Source organism: Micropterus salmoides, unplaced genomic scaffold, assembly GCF_014851395.1.
Source record: "Micropterus salmoides isolate LMB-PRFRI ecotype aquatic unplaced genomic scaffold, ASM1485139v1 Ms_hic_scaffold_21, whole genome shotgun sequence".
Lineage (NCBI taxonomy): Eukaryota > Metazoa > Chordata > Actinopteri > Centrarchiformes > Centrarchidae > Micropterus > Micropterus salmoides.
In genome coordinates, this window is record NW_024041262.1 from 60,475 (window position 1) to 86,541 (window position 26,067).

The following is a 26,067-nucleotide window of genomic DNA, read 5'->3' on the forward strand; positions in this document are numbered from 1 at the left end:
CCAAGGAGAATTTACTCACTCCTCCCGTAATCGAGTTCTGTAATTGTTCTCTTTCAAAATTTCAAAATTCCTCCAGACACAGGCCGATCCTGGTTAAATTTCTCTATTTCCAGGACAAGCTAAAGATCTTGAAGCTCTCAAGGGAAAAGACTGAGCTTGTGTATAATGGAATAAGAACAACAGCACTGCTCTTACCCTGAAACGCCAGCAGTTCAACTCAGTAAAGAAATAGCTACGGGACTTGGAACTTAAATACTCCATGATCTTCCCCTGCACGCTTAAAGTAATCCACGATGGTAAGGTGAAACTTTTTAGCTCTTATGAAAAGGTCTAAGTTTGCTTTATCTAGCTCTCCATTGACAAACTTAACTTAACTTTGACTTGACTGCTGACCACCGTTGGACACTTTTCTTTGACTCTTAGTACCTCACTTTTCTGGGCTGAGTGATCCATGACCTCTGTTTGTATTTATCGGCAGTAATAGTGCTTTGATTGGTTTATTATTTTTTTTTCTTAAACTTGTGTTAGGACTGTGAGGCTTCAGTTATTTTTTGGTGGCCCTAAATTGTGTCGTAAACTTTGAGGATCTTCTGCTGTCGCAAAGTGTTAAGTAACCTGGATAACGCAAACAGTGCTGGATGATGATAATTATAAGGAAATTAATTCCTCTAAAAATGAGAACTGAAAAGAAAAAATGTAAAATTGATTCATTCTTTTATCCATTTTTTTAGATCTACTATCGGGGCCCCCAAAAGTTCATTTAGGAAAGTTTTAGATACCAGAAGCACAGATGCTCTCTGAAGCCTGTATTATGTCTGGATTTGAAAACCCTGGGTTGACTTACCTAGCTGATAACCAGTTTCATGTGACCGCTTATCACGATTCAGATTGTTAGTTTTAGTGAAGCGAGGTAACAAAAAGATATTCTAGGAATGTTGAACTTGCTTTGTGGTACACGGCCCCCGGTGTAACTTATTTTTTTGCGTATTGAAGACTCCCTAAGACAACACTTAAATCATACATCAAATCTCAATGAACAAATAGTTTAAAGTTGAAAATCTTCGCTGTACATTGTATAATTTGTTTAGAACAAAATGAAGTAATCACCAACTGATTGAGGGCTAAATTCAAAATCGCGCTGAAAATCGAAGTAAAATATTTGAAATCACAGGCTGATCCAACTTGCGTGACTTTCATCATGGCCACTTACAATGTGACTCAGCAGTGTGGATGGCCCCCACGTGCCTGTATGTACTCCCGACGTCGTCTGGGCATGCGCCTGATGAGACGGCGGATGGTGTCCTGGGAGATCTCCTCCCAGACCTGGATCAGTAGATCAGTGAGCTCCTGGACAGTCTGTGGTGCTACTTGGCGGTGTCAAATGCACTGATGCATAACGTCCCTGAGGTTCTCAATTAGATTAAGGTCTGGGGAATGTGACGACCAGTCAGCATGCCTTCATCATCTAGGAACTGCACACACACTCTGACCACATGAAGCCAGGCAATGTCCTGCACCAGGAGGAACCCAGGGCACCCTGCATCGGCATAACAATGGCTCTGAGGATTTCATCCCAGTAATAGCAGTCATGGTTCCGCTGACGATCATTTGGAGGTCTGTACGACCCTCCAAGGAAATGGCTCCCCAGACTGTCATTGGCCCACCGCCAAACAGGTCATGCTGGATGATGTTGCAGACAGCATAACATTCACCACAGCGTCTCCAAACTCTCAAACGATAAGGAAAGGGCAATTGTCTGCCGATGATGCAGTGGATAAGACATTATGCCTTTCGTGTGAGAGATCTCGGTTCAATTCTCATTGACACATCTGCCAATGTGTCCCAGAGCAAACCTCTGACATATGTAGCAATTGTAAGTCGCTTTGGATAAAAGTGTCAGCTAAATGAGTAAATGTAAATGGCAACAACCTACAAAACCATTCCCTTTTTAGAGGTTGTCTTGCTGTTGCCTCTCTAGTGCACCTGTTTTTTCTTTCATTTGCACAGAAACAGTTGACATTGATTCACAATTGCATATGCTTCCTAACTGGACAGGTTTTTTTTATTGGTTTTACTGCTTGGAACATCAAATCAACACATAGTAACAGTGATTTTATGAAATAATCGTTCCACACTGATAATACCCCAATAAACCCTCCCTCGAATGACCAACCTATAGCCTCCAGCAAGAAAAAAAAAAAAGACAAAAAAATAAAGACCGAAAGAAAGAAAGAAAGAAAAGGAAAAACACAATAAATAAATAAAATTAAAATAAAATAAATAAATCCTCAGAGGGTGCTCAGCTTAATTGTCTTGAGAATTAGCTAATAAATAGTCTAAAAAGGGGCGCCACAGTTTATCAAAGGTCCTTATAGATCCAGCCTGTGACAGTCTGATTTTCTCCAATTTAATGCAAGTAAAGACTTCTTTCAGCCATGTATCAAAAGAAGGTGGTGAAGCATGTTTCCACTTCAAAAGTATGAGATGTCTTGCTAATACAGTAGTAAAGGCTTGAGCCTTTTGAATCGTTACTGAAAGGTTACCATCAACAGTCATCCCGAAAATGACCAGAAGTGGATTTATGTCAAGATCTATGGCAAAGGCTTCCTTCAGAATTTTGAATATCTTAGTCCAGTAATCATATAGTTTAGGGCATCCCCAAAACATATGAATGAGATCTGCTGGTGATTGCTTGCACCTATTACATGCATCGCTGACAGAGGGGTATATTTTGGCAAGTTTAGCATTAGTATAGTAGACCCTATGCAGAATCTTACACTGTATCAGGCCGTGTCTTGCACTTATAGATGATGTGTGTGTAAGAGCAAGAATACGCTCCCAATGCTCAGATTTCAAATCCCAGGTCTCCCTCCCACGCCGCTCTGGCCCTACCTGTAGAGACTGGATTATTATTGTGAATCAAATTATAAATGACAGAAATACAGTGTTTTGAATGTGGATCAAGCTTTAAAAAGTCATCTAATGGTGATTCAGGGGGGCGATTCGGAAAGTGAGGGAATAGTTTTTGCACAAAGTGCCTGACTTGAAAGAAACGAAATAAGTGGGAGTTAGGCAAGTCAAATCTTTTGGAAAGGTTATTAAAGGAGGAGAAAACTCCCCCCTCATAGAGATCATCAATGGTCCTTATGCCTTTATCAAACCATATTCGAATCCCCTCATCCATATTAGATGGTGCAAAACTGTGGTTTTTAATTATCGGAGAGAGTGTAGAAAACCTATGTAACCCAGTCTGTTTTCTAAATTGAGTCCATATCTTAACTGAGTGAGATACTACTAAATTTGAACTAATGTTGGTAGGCAATGGTAGTTGTGAGCATATAACTGAGTGCAGAGAGAGGCGTGCTGAGGACTGTTCCAGGTAGGCCCAGCAAGGGGGTTCAGAATTCAGATTGTTCCTCCAATATACAATTTTCTGGATATTGCAGGCCCAGTAATAGTGCAAAAAATTTGGGAGTGCAAAGCCTCCCTTGTTTTTAGGGAGCTCCATATTTCCTAATTCGAGCTGTCCCATTTCCCCATAAAAAGGAAATTATTTGTTTGTCCAAATCCATAAAAAAAATTTTTTTTTTTAATCTTATACCCTGAAATTTTACCAATATGGTTTAAAATGTTAAGAATAACAGGAACAGAAGTCTCTGGATCAGAAATAAAGAGTAGAAGATCGTCTGCATATAGGGATAATTTATACTCTCTACCTAGCCGATTTATACCTTTAAAAGTTACATCCTCATGAAGCCAGATAGCTAAGGGCTCAATGGCAATGGCAAAAAGCAGAGGCGACAAAGGGCAGCCCTGCATAGTGCCCCTCTGAAGCAAAAAAGGTGGTGAGACCACACCATTAGTTAAAATAGATGCCTGTGGGGAGACATACAATAGTTTGATCCAGGAAATAAAGCGATCATCAAAACCAAAGCTTTCCATTATACGAAAAAGGTATCCCCACTCGACTCTATCAAACGCCTTTTCCGCATCTAGTGCCAGAACCACTTCTGGCACATCTGAACTAGGCGTATTGAGGATATTGAAAAGTTTCCTTGTATTAAAGAAAGATTGTCTTCCAATCATAAAACCTGTTTGGTCATCTGAAATTATTTGGGGCAAGACTTGTTGTAAACGCAACGCTAAAATCTTAGTTAAAATTTTATAGTCCACGTTCAAAAGTGAGATGGGTCTATAGCTGCTACACAATAGGGGGTCTTTGTCTTTTTTGGCAATCAAAGTGATTGACGCTAACGACAGGGTGGGAGGCAGGCAGCCTTTAGAAAAAGACTCGTTAAACATATTCTGTAATGCAGGTGCTAGGGATGTAGAAAATGCCTTAGAAAACTCTGTAGTAAACCCGTCAGGGCCTGGTGACTTGCCGTTCTGTAAAAGTTTGATAGCTTCCATCACCTCCTTAGCTGATATTGGGTCACCAAGGGTCTTAGCCATGTTACTATCAATGTTAGGAAAAAAGATCTTATCCAAGGGCCATTCCCCACAAACAGAACATGAGGAAAGTTCAGAAGTATAAAGGCCCGAGTAAAACTCTAGGAAAATGTTATTAATTTTATGTGGATCATGAACCACGTCTCCCTGTGGTGACCTTATTCCATTAATCAACCTTGATGCTGCTGATGCTCTGGCTTGATGAGCTAATAATTTACCTGCCTTATCACCTAGTTCAAAAAAACATTGCTTAGATTTGAGCAACTGCACTTCAGCCTTATTCGTGGTCAAAAGATCAAATTCTGTTTGTAAACGAAGGCGTTCTTTATACAGATCTTTATTTGGATCAATAGCATACTGATGATCTAAACTTTGTAGGTCCTTAAGGATTGTATCCTGAAGTTTAATTGACTTGATATTTTACTCTGATTAAGTGTCCCCTGCCGGGAAAAAATTTATAAAAAAAATACACACTGAAATTAAACAGTTTTCCTGTCCCTCCACAGGCAGCCAACCCAGGCTGTGTTCTGGCGGACTTTGTGCGCTGGTACTCACCTAGAGATTACGTGGAGGAGGAGGTGGTCGACGAGAGGGGTAACACAGTGGTGAAAGGCGAACTTAGTGCCAGGATGAAGATCCCAGGCAACATGTGGGTGGAGGCTTGGGAGACGGCCAGGGTTACACCTGCACGCCGCCAAAGAAGACTGTTTGATGACACTAAGGAGGCTGAAAAGGTAATTTTCATAAAAAGGCACTGGCTTAACTTTTTCTGGTTATTCCGTATGTTCAGTTAAAAGCCTTCCATGGGTGGGTATGACTTTAACTCCTGTAATTAAACCTAAAAAGAAAGCATGCCCTATATCAAGTATCTTGCTGAAATTCATGTTAGCCTATGCAGACATAACAGATGTAACTGACAGAGAGCAAACAGAAGGCAGATCAGTAGGGGAAACTAAACCCTGGTTTTTGACTCTTTTTAGGTTCTGCACTATTTGTCAATACAGAAACCTGCAGACCTGACCTGCCATCTCCTGCCCTGCATACTCCATGCTGCTATTCTGAAGTTGAAGGAGGAAGGTGAATCAAGATTGTTTTATTGAAAATGTGTCATGACAACCAGTAAAACAAGGGATGTCAGTACTAGCAAACCACCACTAGACCAACACATAATAATAAGAAAAAATGCAAGATGTTTTTATGGATGACTAAATTGAACTTTGAGCATGATTGACGCAATAGGTGGTCATAATGGCACATTTTCAATCTCAGTCAAATCAGAACCCAAAGGCATCATAGTATATACTCATGTGACTGTCCATCAGTTCCTTTCAATTTCACAGTTTTCATGTGTAGTTACCATGCTTACACAATTTCTTCACTATCAAAAATAATCAAGTGGAAATGTCAATATATCCAAGGTTGTAATGTAAACTGGACACGTTAGATGGTATTTCAGTGTGACTTTTTATTCAAACTATAAACAAATATAGGCTACATTTACATTTATTCATTTAGCTGAGGCTTTTATCCAGAGTATACGTCAGAGGTCGCACACCTCTGGAGCGACTAGGAGTTAAGTGTCTCGCTCAGGAATATGTTTGGGAATGTGTAACAGTGGGAATTGAACCTGGGTCTGTCACACCAAAGGAATGTCTTATCCACTGTTCCCTTGCCAACACCTAAAAGATTTTCATTTATTTGCACAGTTAAAATTACAAAGAAATAACAGGAAAAAAAACAACAAACAATGTAACGTGCAGGGAGAGGCAGAAAACCCAAATGGGCTTATTTAATGCCTCCACCTATAGTTATATCAATTAATTGGAATAATTTAGAGACTGAGATCATGCATCATTACAACTGTTGCTATGCAAAATACCTGTCTACCTGAACTTTACCTTAAATTCCTTCAAGAGAGGTTCCTGATACAGAGATGCAGCTCCTGCTTCGGAGACCTTCACTGCCTCTCCCTCTTAAGATAACAATGTTAGTTAAAGTATGTTTTTCAGCACCTGCAGGGCAAGATTGCCTTGTGTTAATGTGGGTGAATATACACTGCTCAGAAAAATGAAGGGAACACTTGTAATCCGGAGGGCTGGATTCAAAATCACAGAGAAAAAGTAAAGAAATGTAACTGAGGCTCATCCAACCTGCATTACTTGATATTTTTATATTATATTATAATATTATATTACATCACAGCAACTCAAAATGTGTATATGGCCCCTGTCGGGTCGGAAATAAGGACCGGCCGGGCCAATGAAAGACCTGGTCCCTACCCTAACCAACGTAATAAACTCAATAAAATTACTCTATTAGATTTCTTCTTTAATCAAAAACTGCGTAGTCAAAAACTTCACTGGAGATGGTCAAGAGTCGGTGCAAAAGAGTTTATTCCAATAAAGAACACATAAACCCGAGCAACATCCCTGCAGGTCTCAGGATGGAACTGAGTTGGTGGTCAGCGAACATCGCCTTATATTCACCTTAAGCTCCACCTTGTCTCCTCCCTTCAGGTGGGCGTTACACCTTAACTCCTCCTTATCTCCTCCTTCCAGGTGGGCGTTACACCTTAACTCCACCTATAGTGTTTGCTGACCACTCCTCCCCTTTGGTGAATTTCTTATCCTCTACTGCCATCTAATGGGCTTTTTCTCGTACTGTTTTACCAAATTAACCCTTTCATTAATGTTACAATTTCCACTTTTTAGCTATTATTACATGTAATTATTGTTACCATTTATCTCTCTTTATATTTTTTACATTACTGGATTAGAAATTCACCAATATGTTTCAACTTCAGTCCCACCGTATTTTTTTTAAAGTTATACAGGCATAGTTTGACACCATTAAAACTTAAACACTTACAATTGTATTTTTTTTAAAAGAATTAATAAGGAATAACACATTTGATACATGCATAACATGATTCAATGAACAAGTACATGATTCAACAATGCCAACCATGAGGGTGCTGTGTCTCATACAAGTTTAGTTTCGGCAGTGCAAAGCTTGGTTTCATGCAGTACCTGGCCGTACCTTGCAGTACCAGGCGCCACAAATCACAATGTGTCATGATCTCATTCTTGGCCTCAGTTCGCCATGATCTCAGGCCTGGCGTACGTGACTTACAGCAGGTGCCTTGCTTCCATTGTGTAGGTTACGGTTGGCTAGGTTTTTGCCTGCGCGGCCTGAACAGCTGTTCTGCTCATGTTGGCACATTGAAAAGGCACACGTTCATAAATACACAGAGTATAGGAATAAAATATGATAAACACACAGGGTATAAGAATAAAATATGAGTTGGTACACACTCATTAAACACTCAGTAGTTAAACTTTACACTAAAAGAATAACAGCAGCGGTCAACACCTTTACCGTGTGAGAGCACAGTCATTCTTCCAGTGGCTACACTACAAACACTTCTAAGTAGTTATAACATATTGTAAACCAACAAAGTGTATAAATGTAGAAAAAGAACCTAACAAACAATCTAGGAATTAGGAATTATTCAACACCCCCACATTCCAAGATGCACTCCCAACATCATCTGGACATGTTCGTGAGTGGCGGATGGTGTCCTGGAGAGTCTGGTAAATCCACTGAAACGGCCCAGTGCAAGCTGACAGGCAGGTTAACGACTTTATCCTGTCAGTATCTCTCTGTGTTGCAGTATGAGAGTCCTACCTGAAGAGAGGCTGTGAAGTCTTCATGTTACATGATACGAGAACCACATACAACATAATTTATCAAATTGGGTCAGACTTGATGAATTTAGCGCGAGGATACACGTGACAATGTCTGGTTTTCAAAATAAGGTGTCTTTACAGTATGGAAAAAATATTAATTGGATTATATTCACAGAAAGTATACAACATATTACATGTGTAAGTTAAAAGTAACTAAACAACATCAATAAACTGTTAGGGAAATAAATTTATTCTATTTTCTATTCTTTAATTTGGGGTTGCTGGACAAAAATTAAATAAATTTGTTGCCTTTTGTTGCTGTTTCATCACCATTTATAGCTATATGGTATTATGATCAAATAGTTTACTAGAGCACAACATTGTTTGTTTTCATAGATAATCTCTTAATTTTGGCGCTGACGTCAGACCTGCCAATTCTGGTGTTTATTTATTTATTTTTTTACATTCATTTGTCCGAAGCGACTTACAATTGCCATACATGCCTCTGGAGCAACTATCTTGCTCAGGGACACAATGGTGGATGGGTGGGGATTGAACCCGGGTCTCTTACACCAAAGGCATATGTCTTATCCATTGCGCCATCATCACCCCAGTTCTTTGGTAAATGCCAATCGAGCTGCACGGTGCTGGGCTGTGAGCACAGGTCCTAATAGGGGACATTGGGCCCATCACGCCACCCTCCTTTAAAACCAGAATAACAACTTAAATATGACTTATTGGTACAGTCAGGGCCTGTTGCATGTTAAAGGTTTAGGGGTTAGAGGTGTGCCTCTCACACTTTTGTTGTCTTCGCTCTTTATTATTTATTTCACAGTTTCTTTGGCATCTATCTTCTCCTGCACAGTTTGTTGTTGTAATGGTTGATTGTTTTTTTTTGTTTGTTTTTTTTAATACCATTTTCTGTATTGATTTTGCACAGGGAAAACATATACGGTTACAATAATGTGAAGTCATAATTGTTCTCATATTATATCTGACAAACTCCAAAGTAAACTGTTCTCTTCCCCCATAAATGCTGGACCCTCCTAACGAGGGATGAATCCCGCCCAAAAATGCTCACTCACACATTCAGACACATGGAGGGAGGGGATAAGGAAAGAGAGAGAGCGGAAGCAGGTAAATAAATAAATAAAAATAAATAAATAAGTAAACAAAAGCAAAGCAAAAAAAAAATTTAAATAAAAGGGGGGGGGGTGTAAGCTCAGTCGTTTGTTTCTTTGGTGATAGCCAACGGATCAATATATTCTAAAAGGGTTGCTGTAGGTTTCCACTGAATGAAGCCTTAGCTTGACACTCCCATCCACTCCCTTCATCCAAATCCACATCAATAAATCCACAGGACCACTTGTAACAATGTATCCATTTACTCGGTTAGCAGCAAAACATGAGCACAGGGAAATTACAGAAAATGAAAATGATTTATTAACGACAAAAAAGGGGAGAGGGAGAGAGAAAGAAAGGTCAAAAACTGTGTGGCTCCACACTCTGCTTGCCTGACTGTCTACTAAGGTAACTTCACAAAATCTCGTGAGATTATTCCCCCACAATTAAAGGTGCATGTGGTTAAAGGTAAAAGGCGATAACAGTCTATTCCTCAAATATTACCAACTATCCACACACACACAATTTAGCTAAGCATACAATTACTGTAAATATTAACTGCATCAACCTGAAAATACTGTAAATATTCCCTTCAATTCCCTCTACATAAATGAATCATGTAAATTACTATTTAACACATAAATTAAAATTATTTATCAGTTAACTGCATTTAGGCTCCATGTTTTGTGAAATGCCTTAAGGGAGCCCTTTAGCGAGAATCATATTCTCTCAAGCTTGATGCACTGCAGTATCTCATGAATCCATCAATTAAGGGTGGGTGGGAAGAATGCGTCCATTTAAGGAGCATGAGCCTCCTTGCCAGCAAGGAGGTAAATGCGACAATTTGCTTTGCAGCTCTGGAAATTGTGGAGGTTGAGTGAATTCCAAAGAGGGCGGTGAGGGGATCTGGGTCCAGGCCTACTACCAGGACCCTGCTGAGTATTCAATTCAATTCAATTTTATTTATATAGCGCCAAATCACAACAACAGTTATCTCACAGCGCTTTTCATAAAAGAGCAGGTCTAGACCGTACTCTATGATGTTATTTACAGAAGCCCAACAATTCCCACCAAGAGTAAGCACTAGGTGACAGAGGCAAGGAAAAACTTCCTTTTAAGAGGCAGAAACCTCAAGCAGAACCATGGCTCAGGGTGGGCGGCCATCTGCCTCGACAGGTTGGGGGTGAAGGTGAGAGAGAGAGAGAGAGCAGGAGAGGAACAGAGAGAGAGAACAGGAGAGGAAGAGAGAGAGAGAGCAGGAGAGGAACAGAGAGAGAGAGAGAGGAACAGAGGGAAAAAGAGAGGGATGGAAGAAGAGAGAGTGGAGGGAGGCAGCCTACACAATATACACACACAGAGGTACAGACAGTAAAGGTGATGTTGCCATAAACTAAATGAAAAATGGCATAGATGTGTATAGTAATGTTAATTATAACAATCGTAATGTTAATGATTATTATAACAATAGGACTAGTAACAATGGTTGTTGTAGCAGAGGGTGTCGAGCAGGAACACAGGGACAGCAGGTGACCCGCAGCCACAGATCCAGACTCCACAGCTCCAGAGCCAGAAACACCTGCAGGAAGTGACAGGAGGAGAGAGGAGAGGGACAAGAAAGCACAAGACTACCGAAAAGGGAAGAAGTTGAGTTAGTAACATGCAATAATGGGATGAGGTTGCATACAGAGGGAGAGAAAGTAGAGGAGAGAGGAGCTCAGTGTATCATGAGAAATCCCCCGGCAGTCTAGGCGTATAGCAGCATAACTAAGGGATGGTTCAGGACCCACCTGAGCCAGCCCTAACTATAAGCTTTATCAAAGAGGAAAGTCTTAAGCCTACTCTTAAATGTGGAGATGGTGTCTGCCTCCTGAACCCAAACTGGAACCTGGTTCCACAGGAGAGGAGCTTGATAGCTGAACGCTCTGGCTCCTATATAAGATAAGAATTCAGAGTACGGGCCTGGTGTTCGGTACACTATAATGAAAAGAATTGGTTGCAATGATTTCCAACTTGGGTGTGAAAGACTAAGAACAAGGCTTTCAAATGAGTTATAGTTTAGTTTAGGTTTAGAGCTGATTAGTAGGCTAGAGTCGAAGATAGCTGCAACTCCACCTCCTCGGCCTGTGCCTCGAGGAATGTGAGTATTAATATGACTGGGAGGGGTGGATTCATTTAGGCTAACATATTCTCCATCACCCAGCCAGGTTTCAGTAAGACAAAATAAATCAATATCATAATCTGATATTAGTTCATTTACTAGTACACCTTTAGAAGAGAGAGATCTGATGTTTAAGAGTCCACATTTAATTTTCCTATTAGTTTGCACTAATTTTTATGAGTTTTTCATGCAACATTCCTCTTCTGTTTACCTCGGGGGGCAGATACCGTCACTATAGGATTTTCACTAAGTAACTCCTGAAATGGAGGAGCAGAGAAGTGTGTTAGACTCTGCCTCCTGGTCTCAACTCTGGGTTGTCATGGATTTGGTCCACTAATAAACTTGGCCAGATTTCTAGAAATGAGAGCTGCTCCTTCCCAAGTGGGATGGATGCCGTCTCTCCGGATCAGACCAGGTCTTCCCCAGAAAGTCTGCCAATGATCTACAAAGCCCACATCGTTGGCTGGACACCACCTCAACAACTAGCGGCAGAATGACGACATGCGGCTATACATGTCATCACTGGTCAGATTTGGCAGGGGTCCAGAGAAAACTACGGTGTCCGACATTGTTTTTGCATATGTACACACCGACTCAACATTAATCTTAGTGACCTCCGATTGGCCGGGAGTCATTACCGCCGACGTGAATAACAGTCTTACTGTATTTACGTTTATCATTAGCCAGCAGTTTCAAATAAGACTCAATGTCGCCCGCTCTGGCCCCAGGGATGCACTTAACTATGGCTGCTGGCTTCGCTAACTTCACGTTTCCCAAAATGGAGCTGCCAATGATCAGAGTGGGTTTCTCAGTGGGTGTGTCGCTGAGTGGGGAAAATCTGTTAGAAACGTGAACAGGTTGGTGATGACCTGTGGGCTTTGAATGCTTACGACTATTACTCCTTCGGACAGTCACGCAGCCACCCCTTTCTGGCAGCACAGGAGATGCCGGGGGACGGCTACCACAGGCTAACTCAGGCTGTTCCGCACCGACAACTGGGGACTCGCTAGCAGTACACTACAGTAGCTAAAGACTGATCTACCAAGGTGTGGAGCCGGACTTCTAAATCACTGAGCCTCACCTCCATGTCTAAAAATAAACTACACTTATTACACGTACCATTACTGCTAAAGGAGGCAGAGGAGTAACTGAACATCTGACACACTGAGCAGGAGAAAGTAGGAGAGAGAGAAGGAGAAGCCATCACTAGCTGCTAAGCTAAAGTCGCTAACGGCTAAGCTAAAGTACTGTAGCGTCAGCTACCAAAACTTTTGAACCACTATGAGATTGAACAGCCGTCACTAAAAGATGGAAAGAACTGTGAGTGCTTAGGCAAAATTACTGTAAGAATAAGTGTTTAGCGGACAGTTGGCCGCTGTAATCTAACAAATGTAACTGGTATTTAGCGAGAGCAGCACAACATGGTACCAACTCACAAGCACCGGAAACGGAAATGAGTCGACACGTACGTCAGTAACGTCCCAACGTTGGAGCTCAGTCTCCAACTTCTCCAAAATCATGTGCAGACAATGGTCAAATATTGTGGACCAAAATATACAGTACGTAATTGTAGACATGACCAGAACATGTGTATGTAGTCAGCTGGTGGCAGTCTACATCTGGTACATGAATCTCTCCTGTCTGGAAAAATCTTAGCAAGCTTTGCATTAGTGAAGTGGACCCTATGCAATAACCTTCTATATAACATTGTAGAAGGTTGTGCCTGGCGCAAATCGATGAAGTGTGTGCGAGGTCTAGTATGTTTATCCATTGCTCGTCTGACTTAGTAATCCTGAAATCCTGGTGCCAGACGGCCCTCAGAGAGTCCAAGCATACTGGGTTAATTTTAAAGAGGTGGTATCATGCTCATTTTCAGGTTCAGAATCTTATTTAGTGGCTGTACCAGAACAGGTTTATAGGGAGAGGAGAGGTGTATGCTGCAGCTCAGTGTTTTTCCACCAGTGTTTTCGAAGGCGTGTCGGACTAGCCGCTTGGCGAACGTTATATGACGCGCATTTTGCTTTCATCCCTGTGATGTAAGCAAATACAGGCAGTTCAAAGCAGTGTTTTCTGCGGGAGATGGGAACTCCCTTTGGGGTGGACTTAGGGCTTTTTCACTTTGCAAACCTATTAGATACACAAAAAAGATATGTAACTCAATAAAAGGTAAGAATAGGTGGTTACGAAAGACAGGCGCTAGACCAAACTGTTTCCTGATTTGCAGAGGAAGAGGAAGAAGTGCTGGTTACAATTGGATTGTGGGCAACTACCTTGACTGAGAGAGGTAACTGGGAGCAAACTACCGACCAAAGTAAAATGCAAGAAGAGGCTGTTTCCATCAAAACCCACTGGGGTTGTTCAGCTGGTGCCAATTTAGTGTTCAAAAAAATAAGTTTGTTGATATTCCAGGCCCAGTAGTACCAGCAAAGATTTGGCCAAGTCAACAGTCTAGTAATGGCTGAAAATTTCAAACAAAAAGCGACTCAGTAGTCGCTTTGGTGATGAGGATCACTAAATACTGTATCTGAAACTGTCCAAGACCTTCTTAAAGGAGAAGAGGGACTGAGGTATTCGCTTTTCCCAATGTTAACCTCTTTTAATACTTTTCCCCTCATTCTGGAAGACAGAGGTGCAATATTGTGCAAGCCAAGAGATGTAGTTCAGAGCAGTTTCCGCCAAACTAAATCTTACTGTATGGTTTTACAACAAACTGTGTTTCTTGACAAAATTTCCTTTTAAATTGACGGACTTCATATGTTTAATTGAGGGCACAAATTCAAACGGGATAAAAATGTGTCTCTCACCATTGAATACTTTGCATATTTTTTCCTAAATAAAGTCCCATGGGGTGAAAACAGAATGCTTATTGTGGGCAAGTACTCTGTACGTTTAATAGGGCTATTTAGTCCCTTTACATTCCAATTATGTTGTTGGTTGACAGCCTACTCACACTCTAGGGTGTCCCTGAATCAGCCATGATTGTCTAAATAAATATAATTAAGTGGGCATACCATTAATAACTGTCACTCTTACTAATACAACAAAAGCAAAAAAGAAAATACAAGTGGATGGAGTAAAAAAAGAAAGAAACTATAATAATATTTGTGAGCAGGCCTTCAAAATAAATAACAAACGTCCTTAGCCCATAAGGACGTGTTTGGGCGCAGATAAATTATTTTAAGGTAGGGAAAAAATACAGTGTGTGGCAAAGTATGGGAAGTAAATTATATAGCGCATGTTTTGTTCAATATTTTAGGGTGGGATATAACACATGGATGCTACATGGAGAACATTCCACAATCTCCATACTTTATTCCATCACTTGCTAACTAGAATCTTTTTTCTTTCTCTTTCTCTCCTCTGTCTCCTCTTGATCTCTTCCTTAACAGAGTCAGATGAAGACATTCCGTCAGTCAAAAAGACCATTCAGCAAGCTACATGTCAAGCTAGCAAGCTGCTGCACCCCCCCAACCATGACTACAAGAAGTTAGAGGTCAGTGACAGGCACAACTGGAAATGAACTTCACAGACTGCTAATTCTTACTAATATGAGACGTGTCCCTCACTTTGTGTTTATTCATACCATTGTACTTTTTGTGTTTGCACAAATGCTCTGACATTTTATGCACTGGCAAAGTTGAAACGGCAACTACTGCCGGATGAGAAAGGAAATGTGGAAGTACCTCAAAGTGCAATGCCCCTGACATCTGCTAGATGCTGGTTTCAACAAATCCTGGCTCCAACTAACTCCCATTCAAGTGTCAGATTCTCTTTAAATATACTAAGCCATTATTTATTTACCATCGGGTCATTATGTTCTTATTTGCTAAATTGAAGTCCTTCACTAAGTGCATGGTGGTATAATGGAAATTATTACTGTGTTAATAAGATTTCAAGGATTATAAAGGCTTATAGAATCAATGGGCATTGATTGGTTGCCTGCTGCTTCCTCTGGTTTCTTGACTCACAGTAACTCAGACCTTTGGAGCTTCTGTTTATAGAATAAACCATTTTTTGGGGGAGGGGATGTATGTGTTACTAACAAGACCCTCAAAGGATGCTCATTACTTGTCCTGTTAGCAGAATGTAGCAAATGTAGCTAGCCTTAGCCTTCAGTCTGCATTGCATTAGCACTTATGCATGGCCCACTAGCCAATCTATTAGCTAGAAGATTGGTTTTGTCACAGATCTGTGGATTTAGTATATTTCTACAAACAATTTCAAGGGCATTGGTATAACAAAACACAAATTTTCTTACATTTAGCAAATAGCATAAGTTACTTGGCAGTGCTGTTTTGTTTTTGCTGCATTTTTGTGTCTGAAAAGTGTTGATTTAGTAGCTCATTCCATAAGGTGACCGTGTGTACAAAAATAGAATAACTTAAAGTGGTCTATGGTAAAGTTTATGCTATTTATACAACGTTGAGGTACTGTAACTGTAATGTTATATCTGCTATACACTGTATGAAGTTACAGTGTAATGTAATCCAAACAAAAAGGCAACAAAAGTACAGCAATGTTTGCATGTAAATCCAACAACTCTTTCATAATACACATCTTTTGTTTTATTAGTTGATCAAGCCAAGTTGAGACATTGATGTCTTTATATAACACGGGACAGTTGAACACTGGTGTGTCCAGCCAACAGTTTGTAGAGCAGACCAGGTATCTTAAGAATCAGAAGGAGCTTTATTGTAGGTAGTGTTTTACACATACAACGAATTTGCTTTGGTGATAAGGTGCTACACGTAGACAAACATATAGTTGACATAAATAAATGTAGAAATATATAAATATGGAATAAACAAATGCAAGTGAAATTTGTGTTGTCCAGACGCATTGCAACGGAAGAGAATATTGTGTACATATAATGTAAATTAACAACAGAAAAATATAAAACAACAACAATTCACAACAAATATGTGCATTGTCCAGATTTGTGACCTGTACAGGAAAAACACAGGTTTGGTTATGTGGATAAGGACCCCTGCACAGTATCAAACAGACATGCTAGACTTAAAACTGTTTATTCTGGGACCATCCGACCACTCTGGCCGTAAAGGTATCACTAAGGACACGCCACAGGAAGACCAAAAGGTCAAGTAACCATGGTAACCGACCACACCCTGCAGGTTACCTTAAACATCAAAGTAAAATACAACTTTCTTTCAGTCCTGATTCTCCACCCCACGAAATGGTCATAAAACATACTCTGACTGCATCTATCCCCACACACACACAAAGACAGCCTCTCCCTATTCACACTGATGTGTAGAACTGATAACAGTGCCAGACACCAGAGAAAGCACAGCCTCAAATTCCTTTTTATGGACAAAGAATGTCTTTTCCTTATAAAGTAGTTTTGTCACTCTTTTTAGTTAAATGACAGTAACTTTAACTTAACTTAAGTAACTTTAACAGTTGAGGGGCCGTCTGGGCACCATACCATCAGAGGAAACCAACAAAGCAGTAAGGCAAAACCAAACTCTGCATTTTGTGGGGGATTGAAAATCTGCTGGCCGGATTGTGCTCGGAGTAAACTGCTTTTTACTTTAGTATTTGGGATTTCAACATTGATTTATCTTCACTGGAGGTTCTCAGCAGCTAGGTTCCGTGCACATCCGGTTCCAGTGTTGTTAGCGTTGTTAGCTCTGTCGGACTATGACTTCATATTTATACAAAAACCGGACAAAACTGGACATTGCTGGGGAAAAAAGAAAGCCAGTCAATTCGGGTGTGACGTCATTCCCAGCTCCGACCTCCGACTTGGGAGGTAAATGGAACACAGCACTATTCTCTGCGGAGCGAAGAGCTGCTTCTGGGACACGCTGCAGCCGCAGCTGGTGGACTCACGAGCATTGACTATAATATGATCTCCGGCAACGGCGCAGCCGTAACGGAAGGTAAAAGTAAACATTACTGCAGTCCAAGTGGTGGCAGGGACCTGGCGATTTTTAACGGTAGAAATGCGGCAGCGGATGCTGTAACGTTATATGGATTGGATATGCCCAACACCTGCAGTTTGTGTTCATATCTTTCTTTTTCTTAAAGTGAAAGGTGATCCAAATAAAATTTGACTGCTTTTGTGGCGTCTCTACAGGGGAGTCGTGGTGTTGGTCCGTTGTTTTGCCCTCCAGGTCACCGCGCATGTCACATGACTTAACTTATCAACGTAACTTGCGTCCATTCGTTATCTTACTCCCTTAGTCATATCCTTTCCACAATAGCCAAACTGAAGTCACATTGAAGCCTATTAATTAGGGCCCGAGCACGACCGTGTGAGGTCCCTATTGAATTTGCTAAGATTATATTTAGGGCCCGAGCACGACCGTGCGAGGTCCCTATTGAATTTGCTCGGATTATATATATATATATATTTTTCTGCAAAGTAGGCTCAACTGACATGGCCTAAACATTCTCGAAAACTAACCAAAATTTGCAAACATGTCAGAACCGGTGAAAAATTTCGTATTCTACAAGTTAAGCACAGAACGAAGCAGCCCCCGCCGCACGTTTCACCTACGTGCACGAATTTTCTGTGGTACGTGTATCTTGTCCAGGCGCACAAAAAAGTCTCTTGGAGCCATAGCCTAAACCCAACAGGAAGTCGGCCATTTTGAATTTTACGTCAAATTTTGGATGATTTACACACTTCGTACTTTAACGAACTCCTCCTAGGGATTTAGTCCGACCGACCTCAAATTTCCGCTGTGCCTTCTAAAGGCATTGAAGATGAAAAGTTGTGCTATTTGCGAGTTTTCGTCAATGGGCGTGTCCGTGGCGTGGCGTCAAAGATCAACTCTTCGCCATGACACAGGAAGTTGTTGTAACTTTAGTGTACATGCTCACATCTGAACCAAACTTTACGTGCTTGATAACTCTCCCACCCCGCTATGGAGGACCGATCCTGACACAGTCAGAAATAAATACAGAAATGAATAAGTGCTCAATAAATAAATAAGCATCCAATTAAATACACAAAAAAATAAAGTAAATTAAAGCTGCAAGCAGCGTTGGGCGGGCCCTCGCACTTGTAGCGCGTCCGAGCGTGACTCGGCCGAGTTGCATATTCTGGAGCTTAGTGCGTATTTAACCTCACTTTGTATTCACTTTAGATGTAATGAATCTTCACTTAATCACAGGAACTGTGCATGTGTACTATTTAGCTCCAGGTCACTGGACAGGGGATTCACCCTGTGATTTGAGACTGACTGTGTGATTAAACTAACTGATTTAAAATAATTAAGCAATTATTAACTAATTGATCACTAGTTACAATTGCGTAATTATTAAGCTATACCCAAGGAGTCCTAAAAGGCTTGGGCGGACAAATTTTAGGTGGCGCCACAAACAAGTGCTTATGATATAATATTTAAAATATTATTCATAATTTCCTTAACAAAGAGTAGGTTCATACATTCTACATGTGCAGCATATGAAATTAAGTAAAATTTAGACGTGTAGAGAGACATTTGTATTATTTGAAAGGGGGGAGTGTCAGTGGGGGGCCCGGGCCTTGTTAATGAGGCTAGCTGCAGACGGGAAGAAGCTGCTTTTGTGGCGAGAGGTTTTGGTCCTGATGGGCCGCAGCCTCCTGCCAGAGGGGAGAGTCTGAAACAGTTTGTGTCCAGGGTGTCGGCTGCAATCTTTTACTGCTCACCTCAGAGTTCTGGAAGCGTACAGGTTCTGAAGAGATGGAAGGTTGCAGCCAATCACCTTCTCTGCAGAGCAAATGATGTGCTGCCCTTGTCCCTGGCAGTGGCAGCAGCGTACCAGATGGTGATGGAGGAGGAGAGGATGGACTCAATGATGACGGTGTACAGTCCCTGACAAAGTCTTGTCGCTTATCTATTTTGTAGAAACACCTGCTATTAACCTGAGTTTTAATTAATCAATTGGTGTTAGAAATAGCTCATATGAAAAGCTAAAACCCTCCCAAATGATGTTTAATGCACTGAAATAAATTAGTTTCACTGAAAAAAGATTTATCATTTAAACAAGACAGAAAGGTCAAATTTTGGCAAGACAAAAGTTTTGTCGCCTATACAGAAATTTAACAAATTTAATGCAAATACAAAAATATGTCAGCAAATTAAGTAGTGGTGCTGTGAGATCCAAATTTAATATCTTGTATGACTTCCATGAGCTTGAAGGACTGCATCCATGCGGTTTGGCAAGGATGCATACAATTTATTGATGAAGTCATCAGGAATAGCAAAGAAAGCAGTCTTGCATGCCTCCCAGAGTTCATCAATAGTCTTTGGTTTCGTCTTCCATGCTTCCTCTTTCATCCTACCCCACATATGCTCAATGATGTTCATGTCTGGTGACTGGGCTGGCCAATCCTGGAGCATCTTGATCTTCTTCGCCTTGAGGAACTTTGATGTGGAGATGGAAGTATGCAATGGAGCACCATCCTGCTGCAGAATTTGGCCTTTTTTATGGTTGGGAATATAAGAGGTAGCTAAGATTTCTTGGTATTTTAGACTATTGATGTTGCCTTCCACCCTGCAGATCTCTCGCACACCCCCATACTGGATGTAACCCCAGACCATGATTTTTCCACCACCAAACTTCACTGTTTTCTGGGTGAATCACGGATCCATGCGGGCTCCAGTAGGTCTCCTGCAATATTTGCAGCGACTGTGGTGTAATTCAACAGAAGATTCATCTGAAAAATCCACCTTCTTCCACTTTTCCAGCATCCATCCTTTTAGCAGGCTGTGGCCCTTGGCAAATGCCACACGGTTTTTCATTTGTCTTTTGTTTAGTGCTGGCTTCTGGGCACTGATTCGACCATGGAGGCCATTTCGAGACAGAATCCGACACTGTTCTGGTTGACACAGGGACTTCAGGTGACCAGGTCTCGTGGAGCTCTGCTGCAGTGGAAAATGGGCTGCAACAAACGGTCCTCTCGAGCAGTTGTCTTGCGGGGCCTGCCTGACCTGGGCTTGTCAAAAATGTCTCCAGTGTCTTCAGATGTTTTTTTTATCCTCTGTACTTGAAGCTGAGACACATTGAAGGTGTCTGCCACATCAGCAGTGGATCTGGTCTTCAGCCTCTTGATAATCAAAACTTTAGTGTCAGGGTGAATCTTAGGCATGTTTGCAGAGGTCTAGTTGCTGTTGACGTGAAGGTCGAGTGTACTGGGGTTGTTTTTATACACACCTGAGACCTAATTGATCCATTATTAGTCACAGGTGAAGCTCATATGACAAGGCAACAACACTTATGTCTTTGCAAAAATTGACTCAATGGGCTTTACCAAGCTGTGAATATTAGAATACTTTTTGATGGTTTCGTTTTGCACTGAAACACAAAAGCTGTTGGGATTAAAATGAGCCATTTCTTGTAAAAAAAAAAATCTTGATTAGAAATATATTTCAGCGGCACTTAAGGTCAATTTGTACACAAGCGACAAGACTTTTGTCAGGGACTGTAGAAGTGCACCATCATTGTCTTTGGCAGGCTGAACTTCTTCAGCTGCTGCAGGAAGTACATCCTCTGGTGGGCCTTCCTGGTGAGGGAGGTGAAGTCCCACTTGAGGTCCTGGGAGATGATGGTGAATGGGAGAGGGTGGGGCTGGGCTCTTTCTGAAGTCCACGACCATCACCACTGTCCTGGCTGCACTAGGTCACCAGATGATCAGTCTCCCACCTGTAGGCCGACTCATCCCGCCCAATGAGGGTGGTGTCATTTTGTTGTAAAGATGAGATCTAATGAAACACTCTGTCCTGTGACTGATCTGTCCAGAGTTTTGTCCAGAGAGCATTGGTAACAAAAGCCAACCAGTAATGGCTAGTCTGTCACGGCTAGTTACACGTCATCAAATTTCTGCATTTAAAACTAGGCTTAAATGGGCAGTACATGTGCACAGCAATGTGCAGGACATCGTGACAAAACAACTTCCCTCATTCATGAATCTTGTTTCTCTTAAATGTGACTGATTTAAGAGAAAAATAAGACCTTGCATATGATTCATTAACACAAAATTGGGGACATAAAAACGGCATACTTACTAATCACTTTTTAGTTTTTCACAAGTTTTTACCCATTACATTTTGATTCTCTGAAATTGTGGATATAAAAAGAGCTGTCCACCCTCAAATTAAAAACAAATCCAACATGCTCAAGTACAGAGAACAAAAACTAAAATAATCCTGATATGTACGGACTGCACTATACATGTTAATGTGATGGAGTTAAAGCATACTTCATGTGAAGTTCTTTCAGCTCCTGTTCTGACAGCATGTATGTCTGACCTTTCTCAATCTGTAGGATTTTATTCACCAGTTGATAGCCATGGAGACAGTCATCACCCGAGCTCGCTCGCTAAAGGCCAAGTTTGCCATTTGTGAGGGTGAGAAAGGAGAGGACACAGAAGAGCTAAAGAAGTAAGTTACACTCATTTGAGCACCAATTCAATGTGTGTGTGTGCAAAAAATTTAAATTAAAATAAATAAAACAGTAAGCGTCTGTGTGTCTGTTTTAAAAAATAAATATTCAGCCAGGATTGGCTCCAGCCCCCTGCGACCCTGTACGCAGGATAAGCGGTTGACGATGGATGGTTAGACAATTTGGCTTGTGTGAAAATGATGGATGTTACTAATCAGCTGAGCCGCAAAGCTTTGACTGCTTTTTTTAAATGTGAAGATGAAACCATATTATCATCTTGTTGCTGCCGTTTACGTTCACCCCAAACACAATTTAAAAAATGTACTGCAGAATATTCTGGGTGTATACATGTATGTAGGCTATATATTTATATAAATAACTATATTTTTTATACAGTGGGGAGCACAAGTATGATACACTGCTGATTTTGCAGGTTTTCCTACTTACAAAGCATGTAGAGGTCTAATTTTTATCATAGGTACACTTCAACTGAGAGACAGAATCTAAAACAAAAATCCAGAAAATCACATTGTATGATTTTTAAATAATTTGCATTTTATTGCATGTCATAAGTATTTGATACATCAGAAAAGCAGAACTTAATATTTGGTACAGAAACCTTTGTTTGCAGTTACAGAGATCATACGTTTCCTGTAGTTCTTGAGCAGATTTGCACACACTGCAGCGGGGATTTTGGCCCACTCCTCCATACAGACCTTCTCCAGATCCTTCAAGTTTTGGGGCTGTCGCTGAGCAATACAGACTTTCAGCTCCCTCCAAAGATTTTCTTTTTAGTTTAGGTCTGGAGACTGGCTAGGCCACTCCAGGACCTTGAGTGTAGTACTAGTGTTTTACTAATGGTTTTCTTTGAGACTGTGGTCCCAGCTCTCTTCAGGTCATTGACTAGGTCCTGCCGTGTAGTTCTGGGCTGATCCCTCATCTTCCTCATGATCATTGATGCACCATGAGGTGAGATCTTGCATGGAGCCCCAGACCGAGGTAGACTGACCGTCATCTTGAACTTCTTCCATTTTCTAATAATTGCGCCAACAATTGTTGCCTTCTCACCAAGCTGCTTGCCTATTGTCCTGTAGCCCATCCCAGCCTTGTGCAGGTCTACAATTTTATCCCTGATCGTTACACAGCTCTCTGGTCTTGGCCGTTGTGGAGAGGTTGGAGTCTGTTTGACTGAGTGTGTGGACAGGTGTCTTTTATACAGGTAACGAGTTCAAACAGGTGCAGTTAATACAGGTAATGAGTGGAGAACAGGAGGGCTTCTGAAAGAAGAACTAACAGGTCTGTGAGAGCCGGAATTCTTACTGGTTGGTAGGTGATCAAATACTTATGTCATGCAATAAAATGCAAAATAATTATTTAAAAATCAACATCATACAATGTGATTTTATGGAGTTTTGAATTTTTTTTTAGATTCTGTCTCTCACAGTTGAAGTGTACCTATGATAAAAATTACAGACCTCTACATGCTTTTTGTTATACAACGTATAATAATAAATATACTACCTTGTACCTTGATGCCGCTGATGCCAGTCAGCTAATGCAATCATGAGTTAAGTGCTTAACCAATGCTATGCTCTATATATGCACATCTCTTTCACTGACCTGATCTGCTAGGAGTAGCCCAGTATCCAGCTTCAATTGTCACCGTTACAGCAGTTGCACAGAGTCACTGGACATTTTTACTGACTGCTCCAGTGCCACTGGAATCATATTTGATGTCTTTCTCCAGGTTTGTGAGTTCCCTGCTGGAAGAACCAGAGGTGGTGGTGATCGGAGCTGGCCAGGGTCCAGCTGGCAGTATCATCCACAAGCTGTTTGTCAACGCTCAGAGGGTAAGCAGTCTCACTATCACAAGAGGTGGTTATCTCATTGTATGGTTATGGTAGACCAGTGTATCATACCGTGTCAAAAGACCTGGGGTCTCATTTATAAAACCGTGCGTACATTCCATACTAAAAGTGTATGTGCGCACAAAAAACGAAAATGGCATACGCTAAAAAAATTCAGATTTATAAAACTGTGCGCACACACACCTTCAGGTAACCTTCCCTTTATAAATCACACTCCTTCTGGAAATGTGCGCATGTGGACAAGCCTCATATCCAGCCCTCTATACTCCCACATTCAACCATAAATAGTCAACACAAAGCACTTCATGAATATTGATGCATATGAATGAGCCTGCTTACCAGAATCACAGCAACATAGAAGGATGGAAGAAAATTATCTTTCTGACACAGATATCAAGGTACTTGTAAGCACATATTGTTTGATGCAGGGGGTTCACAAACAAGAAACAAGAAAACAAGAAAATGCTTTGGAAGAATTCTGTTTTTCCGAATTGGGCTTTAGGCAGAAAGCTAGACATTATATATTGTTGATCATATCAAACACACACTTGTCAGGTAATTCCAGCTGCTAATAGCCGCCTCCCAGAAACCCAACAGTGGCTATAACCTTGGCTGTTTGTATTTGTACCAGGATCGTGCGGTTCTGTCAAGTTGGTCTGTCTAATGCTGGACCCAGTTCAGCAAACACATCCAAGAGCACAGCTCTAGGGAATCTAAATTGACTTATTAGCCAGTCATCATCATGGGTCAGGAAATCTTGATGGAATACAGAGTGGAATTTGATTTGATGAGATTTAAGTTGGCTTATATAGATATATATTTATAGTTTAAAGGTGTGTGCAATTCATCATCACACCAATGATTTGTCTCACATTTAATTTAATTTGATGTTAAACATTATCCATATCGAACTACGATGGTGTATCAGTTAAAACATTTTTTTGTGTGTTTTTTAAGCTGAGCTTTATTTTGTGATTTGGTGATTCCAGTGCCTGAAAAACTTGCTCAAGATGCATAGAAATGCGCACCTTTTGCCGCATATAATTTTTCTATAAATCTAGACTTTTGCAGTGAAGAATGTGTATACACATTTCACAGCCATTAAGGCAGTTTTTTTGTGCATAGCAACCTTTATAAATGAGGCCCCTGGTGTTGTATTTTAGAGTATGTTTTTCATATAGGCAGATTTCATTTCAAATTTGGAAATGTAAACAAAATTGGACAGTAGTGACACAAATAGGTTGCTAGGTCTGTTAACAGCTGCAGAGAATTGAGATTTGCTTTTGAATTTTAGGACTGAGACTTGCTCAGGTTTCATCTAGTTCACCAGAAGACTGTTAGTCTGGTGTTTTGGACCAAACTTGAAGTACAAATTAATTTCCCTTTTACATGAGGCTGGCATATCTATAATGATACACCTATCCGATGCACTGATCAGTACTGATAATTCTGAATGATGTCTCTACTTGAAGGAAGTGGTGTGTAGCTAGAGCCTTATGTAATCTTGCACATAGAAGAATCGTCCCAGCCAGTTCCACACAGTGAGATGTACTGATGTTTATCTATACGTTTCTACTGCCTGTATGATAAGTCATGAAGTTGTTACTGCTAAATTTAAACACAAATTGTAAAAAAAAAAAAAAAAAAAGATTATTTATTATAATAGCTATAATAGTACTATATCTTGCATATAGTGTGCTGATGTTGCAAACCCTCTGTGGGCTGTGGAGAATATATCCATGGAAAACATGAAATCTTCTCTTCCACTGTTGATTTTCTTTTTTAGCGACACCTCCTGTTAAAGGGGACCTATTATGCTTTCCCTCATTTTCTGTCATGTAAATGATGTTACAGTGTCAGATGTTCATTTTAAACATTTCAAATAATTAGGTAAATGGTAAAAGTAATCCCTGTGACGTCACATCGGCACAGATGTCCTTATACGGTCATCTGCTCATGTTCTGCTCCAGGCACATCTCGACCACGAAGTACAGGGTCTACTCGTCCACTCCATCAATCTTTCTCATTAACTATTTGACTTCCTGTGCTAGCAGTGTAAACATCAACGCTTAGCACCCCAGTGCCTGACCTCTGAGTCTGGGCAGAGTCAGCTTAGCTAACAGGGCCACTAGTTGCATGACAGAGTTAACTACCTAATGGCAGCGAACGTTACAGTTAGCTGCAGTTAGCAGTTACTTTAAAGCTATCTGTCCATCTAGACACTCCATAAAATATGACCCATTTTCACCAAAAGCTAGCACACCGAAAAGAGGATGAGGTGGTGCAGGCTTGCAAAATAGGTGTAAAATGAAAACCTGAACTGTAAAGTCGGATTTCCTGGAAAGTCGGAAGAATCTTACTAAACCTGACCTCAAATTCCAAGATG

At 40.8% G+C, this 26,067-nt stretch overlaps 1 protein-coding gene across 3 annotated transcripts in view; it reads left to right on the forward strand.

The window, feature by feature from the left end:
• rab3gap1 (RAB3 GTPase activating protein subunit 1) overlaps positions 1 to 26,067 on the forward strand; it is a gene marked incomplete at its 5' end in the record, with an annotated part of 89,722 nt that overhangs the window by 52,353 nt on the left and 11,302 nt on the right. For all 3 annotated transcript variants that reach the window (XM_038735141.1, XM_038735143.1, XM_038735142.1), the window contains 5 exon segments: positions 4,956 to 5,183; positions 5,430 to 5,526; positions 14,808 to 14,911; positions 21,697 to 21,812; positions 23,561 to 23,663. In XM_038735141.1, coding sequence (XP_038591069.1) covers positions 4,956 to 5,183; positions 5,430 to 5,526; positions 14,808 to 14,911; positions 21,697 to 21,812; positions 23,561 to 23,663 — 648 coding nt within the window.